Source organism: Canis lupus, chromosome 4 (assembly GCF_003254725.2).
Source record: "Canis lupus dingo isolate Sandy chromosome 4, ASM325472v2, whole genome shotgun sequence".
Taxonomy (NCBI): Eukaryota; Metazoa; Chordata; class Mammalia; order Carnivora; family Canidae; genus Canis; species Canis lupus.
The window spans coordinates 23,179,734-23,193,392 of record NC_064246.1 but is presented as its reverse complement, the minus strand read 5'-3'; the positions used below and the strand labels follow the sequence as shown (position 1 = coordinate 23,193,392).

At 39.5% G+C, this 13,659-nt stretch overlaps 1 protein-coding gene across 5 annotated transcripts in view; it reads left to right on the top strand.

The window, feature by feature from the left end:
• Positions 1-13,659, top strand: part of ASCC1 (activating signal cointegrator 1 complex subunit 1) — a 104,961-nt gene that overhangs the window by 64,352 nt on the left and 26,950 nt on the right. For 4 of the 5 annotated variants that reach the window (XM_025434785.3, XM_025434786.3, XM_025434784.3 and 1 more), the window contains exons 8-9: positions 2,425-2,549; positions 9,458-9,543. In XM_025434785.3, coding sequence (XP_025290570.1) covers positions 2,425-2,549; positions 9,458-9,543 — 211 coding nt within the window. The remainder of the gene's footprint in view (positions 1-2,424; positions 2,550-9,457; positions 9,544-13,659) is intronic. The other variant, XM_049109039.1, reaches the window with a different exon arrangement.

Here is a 13,659-nt window from a genome sequence, read left to right as displayed (position 1 = left end):
AGAGATCATGACCTAAGCTGAAATCGTAAGTCAGATGCCCAATCAACTGAGCCACCCTGGTGCTCCTCACTTTTCACTTTTTAATCAGTCACATCCATCAGTTAACCAATCACAGCCAGTAGGTACTGAAAGGCAAGTATAATGGTGTTCTGGAAGATGTAAGACAAATGTCAGATGCTCTTGAGGAACATACAATCTAGTAGGGGAATAGGACAGACAAACTTAAAGCAACAAGGGACTGTCCCTGAGAATACTAAGTAGAGCACACCTAAGGAGAAGGGCAGAGTCATTGCTCATAGATACAGCGAAGTTGGGGGTGTTAGGGTGGTTGGAAAGGCTTCATGGAAGAGTGGGGTTTGAGGGATTGGCATAAGTGGAGGGAGAGGGTGGATACTGTGGCCCAGGGAAGAGAAGGCAACAGAGGTGGTGTTGTCAAGCTGCTTAGTGGAGGAAGCCGTATAACAAAATGTGCATGTTGAATGCCAAGGTCACGAGGCAGTGAGGAGTTACCTGGATCTCCAGAGCCTGGAGCATCCTGAGGGACATCCTGAGCATCCTGTTGTCCTGTTCTACCCCGTGCTGGGCCACACTGGAGCCTGACACAAAGGGAGAATTCAGCAATATACTTAACTCATCTTCATTCAAAATTTTGATATTCCATTCATCGTGGATTTTTTTGCATTAATTTTGATTTTTTAAAATATTGCATTAAAACATGATTTATTTTGGTTACTGCAGTTTTTGGCACTGCCTTAAATTTTGTGCCTGAAGTAATTTCCTCATTTGCTTTACCCTACTCCCAGCCCTGTGTTGCAGTTCTGAAGTTTGGTAAAGGGGACATGGGTATTTACTTTAATATTATTATTGTTATTAATTATGGCTTACCTCATGTTATAAATATTCTTTGGTTAGTAGGCAGGTAGGCAGTATTTCATAAAAAGCAATTAAGGTAATTTAGAATTTTAAGAAGATTAATTTTGGAACTTTGGGGCCTGAAAACCATGACAGGGAAAATAATCGTTTGTGCTTCTGGATCAATTTTTCAGGGACGGTAACTTCCTCTTGCTGCAGTGCATGCAGTGCAAATGAAAAGAGTTGTTTTGCCCCCGTCTCAATGAGTGCAAGATCATTGGAGGGTCAGGATACTAGAGGCTGTTGGCCACTTGGAGACAGGCATCAAGCAGCCACGTTGCTGAAGCCAGAGTGTTCTGATTGAGGCAAGGTCCCACAGATGGGCTGTATAAGCGAGGCGTGGCCCACATTTCACATAAAGCTAACCTGTCTATCCCTGCTCAAGAAGAATCTGTGCTCTGGCCACAGTGCTTACTCTGTGGGCCATTATACTTGGGCCATGGCCCAAGAAGCAAAGGCAGATTCATGGACTCTGAGTTTCTTAGGACTACTTGTATCCAGGAAAAGAGGATACAGGTAGCCCTGATTTTGACACAAAGCGTATTACCAGTACATCTAAAAATGTGATATCTTTTGTTTATTAATATACTAATGGAAGATTATTTTGGGCCAGGGAAGTCAATTAGCATCAGCACAAATCTCAGAGAAGGCTAAGGGGAAGGTTGAAAGAGGCAGACATTGAAGGAGGGATTAAAGAGTTTTCTAGACAAAGGCTGAAGGAGTTCATCACCACTAGTGTGGCCTTACAAGAAATGTGAAAGGGAGTTCTTCGGGCTATTGAGCAAAATACCCGACAGTATGCAGAAATCTGTGCAAGAATTACTTCTGGTAGAGGTGTTAGAATGAATGGCCATCATCAAGATAGAACTCAGCCACTGCAGAACCCTTGCTGCTTAGAGCTTACCTGGTACCCAGATGGGGAAGAGTCATGCAACCTGTGGATTTTCCTATAGTGTCTTTATTGGTACTGCACTTCGGCCTCAGTGAAATAAACACAGGGATAGTGTCCAAGGCTACTGGAATCTTTGCAGTGCAGGCTCCTTCCCAGTGAACAAATGTCTGAGAATTATATCAGACCTCCTTTGATCCCAGCAGAAACACATCAACCACATGGTAGCTGTAGGTTCTCTGACTGGATGAAGCAATAAAGCACTTCCTTTTAGGCAATTCTCTGTTGCACCTGGCTTCTTGAGCCCTATCCCGAGATGCTAAGCTTTGATTCCTTCAAGATCATGGTTAAGCTTCCTGTGAAAACCTGGCCCTCTTCACGTATGGTTGATCCCCCGCCTTAACACTCCCTGTGATGAATTTCAGTTATTGGTTTCCACGTCCATCTGCTCCCCAAGGCTGTGAACACTGGGTTGTGGGGACTGCGGCCTTTCTCTCCCTCCTCTTATGCAGGGTCTTGCACAGTGATTGGCTCAGAACAGATATTCTATGAACATTGAACCAGTAAATCAGGGATTCATGAGGTTACTAAGATTTTTATACTTCTTCCTTCAATTTCTTTAGGCTTCAGGAATTAGTCGATCGAGTGCTGGAACGTTTTCAGGCTTCTGGACTAATAGTGAAAGAGTGGAATAGTGTGAAACTCCATGCTACAGTGATGAACACTCTATTCAGGAAGGACCCCAATGGTAAGTCCTGCATAGAACTGTAGCATAGTTTATGATCAGCAAGGCCTTGTGATACCCCTGGGGTTCGAACAAAATGGGCTATCAAACAATTTCTGGTAATCTTTCTTGGAATCTTTAACTTGTCTTGATTAGCACAGTGGAAGTGGGAAGGGACATATCTAGTGTGGGACCATGACATTCCAGATCTTTGATTTCTGTTGCATGATGGTTGCCAGATTTGGCAAACAAATGCAAGATGCCCAGGTAAATTTTAGATGAACGATAAATAATTATTTTAGTATAAGTGAGTCCTATGCAATACTTGATGGCTTTTTGAAAAGAAGAGAGAAGGAGGAAGATTAGCTAGTAAAAGTAGACCAGTAGTTCTCTCCTATGGGCCAATTTGTGCCCCCCCCCCCCCCCCCCGCTTCCCCTGAGGACATTTGGGATTGTCTGGAGGCATTTTTGGTTGTCATACTTAGGGGATTGAGGTTGCATTACTCCTGGCATCTAGTGGGTAGAGGCCAGGGGTGCTGCTTAACTCTCTACAATGTTTAGGACAGCCCACCTCAACAAAATATCTAGAAATGTCAATAGCACCAACATTGAGAAACCTTGTGTTAAAGTAATAATTTTTCCTCTCATGGAATCTGAGCCTTTATATAAAAATGCCTTGTTTTAACCCTTGACTTGAGATAATCTGCATTTCAAAAAAGGATTCTTTTCTTTCCATTGCCTTCCCCCACCCCACCTCCAGGTGAAAGCTTTTCTAGCACACTCAGCGTATATCTGATCAGGACCCACAAATTCAAGTTATATGCAGCTTCTCCTTCTAAAACTTGTTGTTTCAAATATACCAGCACCAAAAGTTCATATTCAGGTTTCATTTCCTTTTTTAGAACTCTGACATTGGTTTTAGAAAGTTTGGGTTGGAAGAAGACTCCATCAGGACTTGAACCCATGAACTATTAGTAGATTTACACTTTTGGACAGTTTGTGTGTCCCTTTTTGTCAAAGTACAGTTGACCTTTGAACAACACAGTTTAAACTGTGTGGGTCCACTTAGACATGGAATTCTTTCGATAAATGCAGTATAGTACTGTAAATGTATTTTCTGTTCTTTACAGTTTTCTTTTTTTCTTGATTACTTTATTGTAAGAATGCAGTATATAATATATAAAATATGTATTTTTAAAAAAGATTTTATTTATTCATGAGAGACACACACACAGAGAGAGACAGAGACACAGGCAGAGGGAGAAGCAGGCTCCATCCTGGGAGCTGATGTGGGACTCAATCCTGGACTCCAGGATCACGCCCTGGGCCGAAGGCAGATGCTAAACTGTTGAGCCACCCAGGGGTCCCCAATATATAAAATATGTATTTATTGGTTATATTATCAGTAAGGCTTTTGGCCAACAATGGTAGTTTAGCTTTAGGGGAGTTCAAAGTTATACACGAATTTTCAACTACATGGAATTTGGTGTCCCTAATGCCCATTGTTTAAGGGTCAACTGTACATCTTTTTATTTCTCTCAGATATATACTAAGATCCCAACTGGAAATCATTTAATATTAACCTTATTTTGTTAGAGTCATTATAGGACTAAGAGATTTGTAGCTGTCCATATTTTAGTTCTGTTAATGTTAATGTTAATGTTTTGTGATGTTAGGTTGTATTTTATTTAAGATTTTTTTCCAAATAAATCACTATTTTACTTTTGAGAGCACTGAGATCAAAAATGGTTGAAATGACTGAGTCTCAAAGCCTATAGACTCTTATTTGGGTAGGTAATAGAACCCAAATTTCTATATTAGTTCTGATGGAGTACATTTTTTTTTTAATTTGGGAAGTAGTATTACAGAAGATTATTTGGAATTTCAGGGGAAAAAATCTCTGGGATATTTCATTTTTATATATGTATATACCTTGTCCAGTGGGAATACTTAGAGGAGTTTGTGGTATTTATTTTATTCTAGATGGTCAGTTTTAAGTTTGGAAACATCCTCTGAGGTGAGGTACATTTTAACATCACTATGAAGACAGAGTTCTAGAACTCTAGAGTATACTCTAAATTCTTTGGTTCAGAAGATATGTTGTATCCAGCACCATCCAGTAGAACTCGTGATGATAGAAATATTCTGTACTTGTGATGTCCGGTATGGCAGCCACTATCCACATGTAGTTTAGTTATTGAGCACTTGGAGGTAGATAGTGAGACTGATTAAATTAAGTTGAATTAAATTAAATTTAAATAATCACATGTGGCTAGTGGCTACTGATTTGGACAGTACAGGTATAGACAGTATTTTATTAGACATTTAATACTATCAGCAGTGCATTCTGAAAGTGTCCTAGTCCTTAAATCTTACTTCAGAGCTCTTACCATATTCCATTATTAACTAACCTTTTGACATAAGAGAGTTGAAATATGCAGGAATTTGTATCTTCTAAATTGTGTGGATCCGGGTTTATATTCACTTAGCGCTAGAACTTCATGTAAGAAAATGTTCTGTGTTCACAGTCTAGTTATCCTTTCCTACTTAGAGATAGTTTGAATATAACACCTTTATTGAGATATAATCCACATACTTTATGATTCATTCATTTAAAATGTATAATTCAGGGGTGCCTGGGTGGCCTAGTCGGTTGTACCTCCAACTCTTGATTTTGGCTTAGGTCATGATCTCATGTTTGTGAGATTGAACCCCATGTCTCACTATGTGCTTGGTGGGGAGTCTGCTTGAGATTCTCTTCTCCCTCGGCCACTCCCCCTCCCCTCACATACTCATGTACTCTCCCTCTCATATAAATAAATCTTTGAAAAATACATAATTCAGTGATATTTAGTATAGTCAGAGTTATGCAACCATTACCATGATCAATTTTAGAACATTTTCATCACTCCAAAAAGAAACCCCATTGGCAGTGTGACTCCTCATTCCCCTAACATTTTAGCCCTAGGCTCCATCAAACTACTTTCTGTCCTATAAATTTGCCTTTCCTGGATATTTTGTATAAATAGAATCGTGCAATGTGTGATTTTCTCTGACTGGCTTCTTTCACTTAGCATAATGTTTATGTGGTTCATCCATGTGATATATAGCAGGTCTCCTGCCTTGTTTTCTTTTTATTGCCAAATTATCTTCCATTGTGTGGATGTACCATATCTTATTTATCCATTCCTCAGTTGATGGACATTCATGTTTTTTCTTTTTGACTATTACGATTAATGCTGCTGTGAATATTACAAGTTTTTGTGTGGGCATATCTTTTCACTTCTCTTGGGTATAATACTTAAGAGTGAAATTTCTGGGTCCTATGGTAACCAGTGATTAACCTTTTGAGGAACTGCCAGACTGTTTTCCAAAGTGGCTGCACCACTTTACATTCCTACCAGCAGTGCATGAGGGTTCTATTTTTTCCACATCTTTGCCAACCCTTGTTATTATTTAGCTTTTGGATTATTTCCATCGTGTTAGATGTGAGGTGGTATCTCATTTTACTTCTGATTTGCTTTTCCCTGAGGGCTAATTCTGCTTACAGATTTTGAACCTGTCATTAAACATTTCAGTCTTCAGGGGCCCCTGAGTGGCTCAATCAGTTAAGCATCCAACTCTTGATTTCAGCTCAGGTCATGATCTCAGGGTTGTGAGAACAAGCCTTGTGTGGGGCTCTGTGCTCAGTGTGGAGCCTTCTTTGGATTCTCTTCCTCTGCCTCACCCCTCAAAAAAACCATTTCAATCTGCAGATATCATTACTGCTTTTTTTTTTTTTTTTAAACTAGGCTCTATGCCTACTTAATGCTTGAATTCATGACCCTGAGATCAAGACCGACCTGAGCTGAGATCAAGAGTTAATACTTAACAGACCAAGCCACCCAGGTGCACTTCAGTACTGCTTTTAATTGATATTTATTTAGTATGAATTTAAAGTTTCATATCTTCTCTTGGGGGCACCAGGGTAGTACAATTAGTTGAGCATCCGACTCTTGGTTTCAGCTAAGATCGTGATATCAGGATTGTGAGATCGAGTCCCACTTTGGGCTCTGTGCTCAGTACAGAGTCTGCTTGAGATTCTCTCTCCCTCTCCCTCTGCCCTGCCCCAGGGGCATATATGAGTGTGTTCTCTCTCTCTCTCTCTCCAATAAATAAATAAATCTTTACAGTTTCACATCTCTACTTAACAGGGACCTATTTTTAATTTGTGAAATATACATAGATTGGGATCTTTGATTAAGAGAATATGTTCTTGTTAGAAGTTACCAGTGTATAATTCCCGTGGCTAGCTAACATATATTATGCTCATGGAGTTAGCAGCCTAGACATATTTCACCAATTTACTAATTCTGAGTTGGTAGTCTCCATAGCTATATACAATAAAAGAACATATTCCAAAAAAAAAAAGAGAACATATTCATAAGTGGAAATACAACTATTTTTGAGTGTCTGTTGGTGGGCAGGAAAGGGTTGATATTTTAGAAAATACTTGAGGGTTAAATCTTTTTTCTTTTTTTTTTTAACGATTTTATTTATTTGAGAGAGAGAGAGCCAGAGAGAGCATGAGCAGAGGGGCAGAGGCAGAAGCACACTCCCCACTAATCAGAGAGCCTAATGGGCTCGATTCCAGAACCCTGGGATCATGACCTGAGCTGAAGGCAGACATTTAACCAGCTGAACCACCCAGGCAGGCCCCCCATGAGGGTTAAATAATTCTTAAGGATGCTTTGAATTTTCTATACCTTGGATTCTTCTCTGTGTTGAATTTTTACTTGAAAAAGACATAGAAAAAGGTGTTTCACTGTTTCTTACTTGTCATCCCTTTCCTTTGAAATCCTTTTACCTACTATATTTTAAGGATGTCTTTTGGGATAAGCAAGCTAAATTAACACAAGGAGTTATTGCACAGCTTTGATGAGGCTAAGGTCATAGATTTGCTTCATTTCTGTGTAGAATAAAGATATCTTTGATTGCAACTGAAAGGGGCTCTCATTTTGGGGGAGTCCTTAAACCAACCCACATCATGTTGGTTGCAACCCAAATCAATGTTGCCAGCATTTTTGACTACTTAATATGTGAATTTTTATATATTTTTACATATTTAAAAATGCATACAGGTTATACAAAATCTTGGTTGTTTTTTTTTAAACATTTATTTATTCATGAGAGACACGGGGGGTGGGGGCAGAGACACAGGCAGAGGGAGAAGCAGGCCCCTAGCAGGGAGCCTGATGTGGGACCCGATCCCAGATCCCAAGATCATGCCCTGGGCCAAAGGCAGATGCTCAACAGCTGAGCCACCAAGGCGTCCCAAAATCTTGGGTTTTTAAAGTGCAGGAAACCTTTGGAAATCACCTAGTCTTAACCTATAGCTGTGTAAACAAACTGAGGTCCCTAGAGGAGATAGTTTGCCTAAGAATATGGCTAATTTTATACATACGTAACCCCCACATCTTTTTTATTCATTCATCTATTGATGGACACTTAGATTGCTTCCATATTTTGCTTATTATAATAATGTTGCAATAAACATAGGGGTACATATATCTTTTTGAATTAGTGTTTTCGTTTTCTTTGGGTAAATACCCAAGAGTAGAATTACTGGATTGTATGGTATTTCTATTTTAATTTTTTTAAGGAACCTCTATATTGTTGCTTCAGTTTACATTCCCACCAACAGTGGGAACCTTCATAGGTTCCCTTTTCTCTATGTCCTTGTCAACAACACTTGTTAATTCTTAGCTTTTTGATGAGTAGGTAAAGAAGATATGGGGGTATGTATGTGTATACATGCACAACGGAATACAGCTCAGCCATAAAAAAGAATGAACTCTTGCCATTTGTGACAACATGATGGACCAAGAGAGTATTATGCAGGGCAGCCCCAGTGGTGCAGTGGTTTAGCGCCGCCTGCAGCCTAGGGCGTGATCCTGGAGACCCTGGATCGAGTTCCACGTCAGGCTCTCTGCATGGTGCCTGCTTCTCCCTCTGCCTGTGTCTCTGTACCTCTCTCTCTGTGTCTCTATAAATAAATAATAATAATAAATAAATAATAATAAATAAATAATCTTAAAAAAAAATCTTTAAAAAAAAGAGTATTATGCAAAGTGAAATAAAGCAGAAAGAAAAAGACAAATACTATATGATTTTACTTATGCGTAGAATCTAAAAAACAAACAAAGCAGATTTATAAATAGAATGAACTGGTTATTGCCAGAGGGGAGGTGAGCAAGATAGGTAAAAGGGGATTAAGAGGTACAAACTTCCAGTTATAAAATAAATAAGTTAACAGAGGTAAAAAGTATAGCATAGGGAATATAGCCAATAATATTGTAATAACATTGTTTGACAGATGGTGTGTGGCAGATGGTGACTACACTTACGGTGGTAAGCACTGAGTAATGTATAGAATTGTCCAATCAGGGCAGCCTGGTGGCTCAGCAGTTTAGCACTGCCTTCAGCCCAGGGCATGATCCTGGAGACCTGGGATCGAGTCCCTCGTCGGCCTACCTGCAAGGAGCCTGCTTCTCCCTCTGTCTGTGTCTCTGCCTCTCTCTCTCTCTCTGTGTCTCTCATGAATAAATAAATAAAATCTTAAAAAAAAAAAGAATTGTCAAATCATTGTGTTGTATACCTGAAACTAACATAACGTATGTCATCTATACGTCAATTTTTAAAAAAGAATATAGTTAACTATTTAGGTAGCACCTTGAGTACTTGGACAGTGTTGAATGAATAAACGTATACTGAATTGATGACAGAGCTGAGACTGGACACTGGATCTCTTACCTCAGACTGATGTTTTTCCTCTTATGCCACATTCCAGGTAGTACATGAGTATTTTCCTAGTGTACCTATAGAAACCCAAAAGAAAACAAATATAAATAACCCAAGCTTCTTTTCTAACATTATCTTTGAAATATTTACAGCTGAAGGCAGGTACAATCTCTACACAGCGGATGGCAAATACATCTTCAAGGAAAGAGAATCATTTGATGGCCGAAACATTTTGAAGGTCAGTATGTAGCAGGGTGAATTGGAAATCCTTTGGCATGTGTACTAAAAAAAGGGGAAAACATCATTCTCCTTTTAAAAGTAAAGTGTATTTTTCTCATGCGTCTCTTGAGGATCATTGAAAAGTCTGGCTGAAAATTTTTTTTAATGTCCTAAAGGAAGAGAAATCTTTTTGAATCTGTTGAGGCTATGATATCTCTTAGAGTACTGGAAATTAAATTGATGATTTCAGAAACAAGTACCCTACCTACTTGGACTCATAGGCATACATTGATCTTAACCTGGTAAGTTTTACTCTGTATTTTGCCTCTGAAGGTCTGACTTTGCTTGTTTTTAAAAAAGATTTTATTTATTTGAGAGAGAGTGAGCGAGAGAGTTCCTCACATTAGCAGGGGTAGGAGCAGAGGGAGAGGGAGAATCAGAATATCTGCTGAGCAGGAAGCCTGGTGCAGGACTCGATCCCAGGACCCTGCTATCACGACATGAGCTGAAGGCAGACACTTAACTGACTGAGCCACCCAGGCATCCTGAGTTTGCCTTTTTTTTAAGTGAAAAAGAATTGTTTGTTTTGTTCTAGTTGACTTTCTCTTTATCCACAGTCACTCTCTAAAGTTTATTTGTAATCTGTTTTTACTCAGGAATAGCCCCTGTCCTGAAAAGTAGGTGGTTTCTTTCTAACTGTTGAAGCTTTGCTTTCTGAGTGTTAAAGTAATCTATGAAGTTTCCATAAAAAGCATTCTTCAGGATTGCATTTATCCTTCTCCTACAGACTACATTCTGTAATATCCATGGTTTATGCCATCTCTGTCAGGTTAACATGTCATCATTGTGCCTCTGGGCAAATGGAAACAGAAGTGGATAAAATGGAGAGGTTTTGGATTCTTCATTTTACTTGTTCTGTAATGATTTAGGTCATATATTTTCTTTTTTAAAGATTTTATTCATTCATGAGAGACACACACAGAGAGGCAGAGACACAGCAGAGGGAAAAGCAGGCTCCATGCAGGGAGCCCGACAGATGGGACTTGATCCTGGGTCTCCAGAATCAGGCCCTGGGCTGAAGGCAGCGCTAAACTACTGAGCCACCTGGGCTGCCCAGGTCATATATTTTCAAGGCCTTGTGTGTTTTTGAGGCTGGGAGGAAAGTATGTGTATATAACTTCAGAATAAGCTTTAGCTTTAAAAATGCTTTTTCTTTTTCCTTTCCCACGTCATCCTCCATTCCCTTATCTGGTCATTTAGCACTTTTCTTGCCAACTGCCTGATGTGACCCCATTACCTCTAATTAATGACATCACTTCGGCAGCTGTGAACTGCTTACTGCAGAGCCTGATATGACTGTGACGGCATTCGTTTTAGGCAGGCATTCAGGCTCCTACACTGCAGAGCTATGTCGATTTCTTCTTTTCCTTGATAGCTTTCCTCATTTTTTAGTAGTTTTCTTGTTTTCAAAGTAGCTGTGGTAGCTTTGGTTTGAGTGGCAAGCTGCTAATGAATTCAGCTGTCATTTCCTGATTTTCCCAGGCCCTAACTTGAATGTGAGCCGCATCTTTCTCCTCCTCCATCTCATTTCCTGGGGCTTTTCCAATAAAAGCATTAATCACTTTGCTTTTTTGTTGTTATTGTTAGTTTGATTAAAGAAGAAAGGAGACTAAATGGGGAAAAGAAATCCGTAGGAATGACTCAAGCCAACTTGATTCTTTTGGAATCAGAATTAAAGCTCAAAAGGTGTGCTGGTGAAAGTCAAGTGCGAGGTGCTGTGACATTTCTGAGAGGGAAGTGATGGCAGAGCTGCAGGAACAGTATGGGTGTCTCATCTGATACTTCATTTCTCTCATTCTGGAAAACCAGCCTTCCAATTTAACAATGTTCTGCCTTGAAATCTTCCTAACCACCCCAGTAATGACATGGGTGCAGCTCCCTCTAGTGTTAACAAGGGCTTGCTATGTTAGTAGTACCCTTACTGGGTCATGCCTCATCAGAGTTTTAGAGCTGGGCTCAGCTAGGGACTTAGAGACCATTTAATCCACTTCAGTTTCTAAGGGCACAAGATCCACTGTGGTTAAAGTGACTTGCCAGAGGTTACCGCTAGTTAGTAGCCGAGTCTGAATTATAACAAAAAGATTCAAATCACAGGATAGCATTGTTTCTCTTGCCTCCCATAAAGATTCTCAGTGTGTAGGTAGAAATCATTAGGTATTTGAAGTTGGGCATACCTGTTTGAACTGTGATGATCTAATTCAAAGTCATTTCATAAATGTTGGAGCAGTGGTGTGTACCAGTTAGTCTAAAACTGGGTCTACTTAAGTACACTTTGAATTGAATGCAATACTAACACCAACAGAAATACTTATTGACTGTATAGCATCTGCTAGACCATATGTCCTGCAGATAAAACTAATTCATTATGAATTAGTCCCTACCTTCCAGGAGCTTCCCGTCTTTGAGGGGTAGAGATGGTTAATAGTCAGTACAGTACAAAATGGTAGGGCAAGCTATGAGTATGGAGGAGAAGTCCCTTTGAACACAGATAGAACGAAGTGTCCTTTGACAGTCACCAGTATTTTACTTTTTAATCATTAGCTGCAGAAAATATAATTTCACCTATATTCAATCTAAGGAATTAACTTTTCTTTGGGAGTAAAGGTAAAATGTGGCCTCCAGCAATGACCCATGCCCAAACACAGAAGAGGTAATAATTATGTTTTTGAAGTAGACATAGTAGCTCATCTTTTGGAATTACTATGAATGAACATGCCTTTCTCAATTAGAACATGAGAACCCATGGGCCTAGAAACCCTTGGGGAGAAAAAGATTCATAAAAACCAATGAATTATATATATAGTTCTGTACTAGATACAGTTATTATGTTTAGAAAGAAAGAACATCAATTTCACTAACAAGATAGGAACTGACTTGGAGAAAACCAAAAGGTTAACTGCATTGGTTGTTCAGGAGCCCAAGCATATGTGTGTAGCATATTAACAGCTGCATAGGTCAAGGATCAGGAACGCTGGTGATGAGAAGCAGCCTTGGAAAAAAATCAACTTCATCTACTATTCAAAGAGAAACAAATGAGAAAGCAAGTCATTGCTCATTGCTGTAAGAATTTAATAAGTAACAGCCAATTGCTATTCTACTCCATGAAGAGAATTGGTCCTTTTGGCTTGGTGTATTATTATGTGTTCTGGGTGCCTTAATAAGAAAGAAAAAAAGTCTTTAATGACTTTGGGAGGTAGAAGCCACATTTTTCTTTTGTACAGCTCTTTGGAGAGTTGTTGCAGCAGTAATAGACCAGTATTGAGTTATTCCTAGATAAAATAAGAATTTTCTTACCTTAAGAAGGACTTTGGAAGAACTGACAACTAAAAAATCATTCTCCTATGTTTTTTGAACCAGAAAAGGAATGAACATATTTAGTTATGGAAGACTGACAGCCCCGGAAGGAGAAAGTACAAATAAAGAAGACCTAGGCCAAATTCATAGGATCATGTCCCCTCAAGAGTTTCTATTTCTGATCCAAGAGATAGGAACAAAGATGCTATTGATTTATCCATAAGGCAGTGATAAACTTGTAATTAGAGAAAAGCTGACCTAAAGACATACTGCCAGAAATAATTGCCTCCTTGAAGTAGAACAGTTGGTCACAGCCAGCTTTGGAGCGAGAAGTGGTCTTAATGGCAGTCTGTTTGGGAGGGCCTCTGAACTGGCCTTAAGCAGTAGAATCACTTCCAAAACTGTGCTCTCAGCAGATTGAACAGGGATACAGTATTAACGGTGTGAAAGTATAGCTTCTAGCTACAGAGTGAAGAGGAGGCATCAGAGCCCTAGCTTGTACTCACCAGAGGAGGTGATGTCATGCAAATAAAGGCACAGTTGGTAGGTTTGGGAAGTAATAGGAAGAAAGTGCTATAGGTTCAGAATCAAACATGGACCCCATGAAAGTGCCATTTTTTTCAGACATTTAAAAATCTTGGAAAATATAAATCAAGTAAAATGGAGATAAATTTTTGCTTTTTCATTTAAGATTTATTCATTTTAGAGAGTGTGTGAGCCGGAGGAGGGGCAAAGGGAGAGGGAGAAGGAGAGCAGACTCACCGCTGAGCACAGAGCCCCA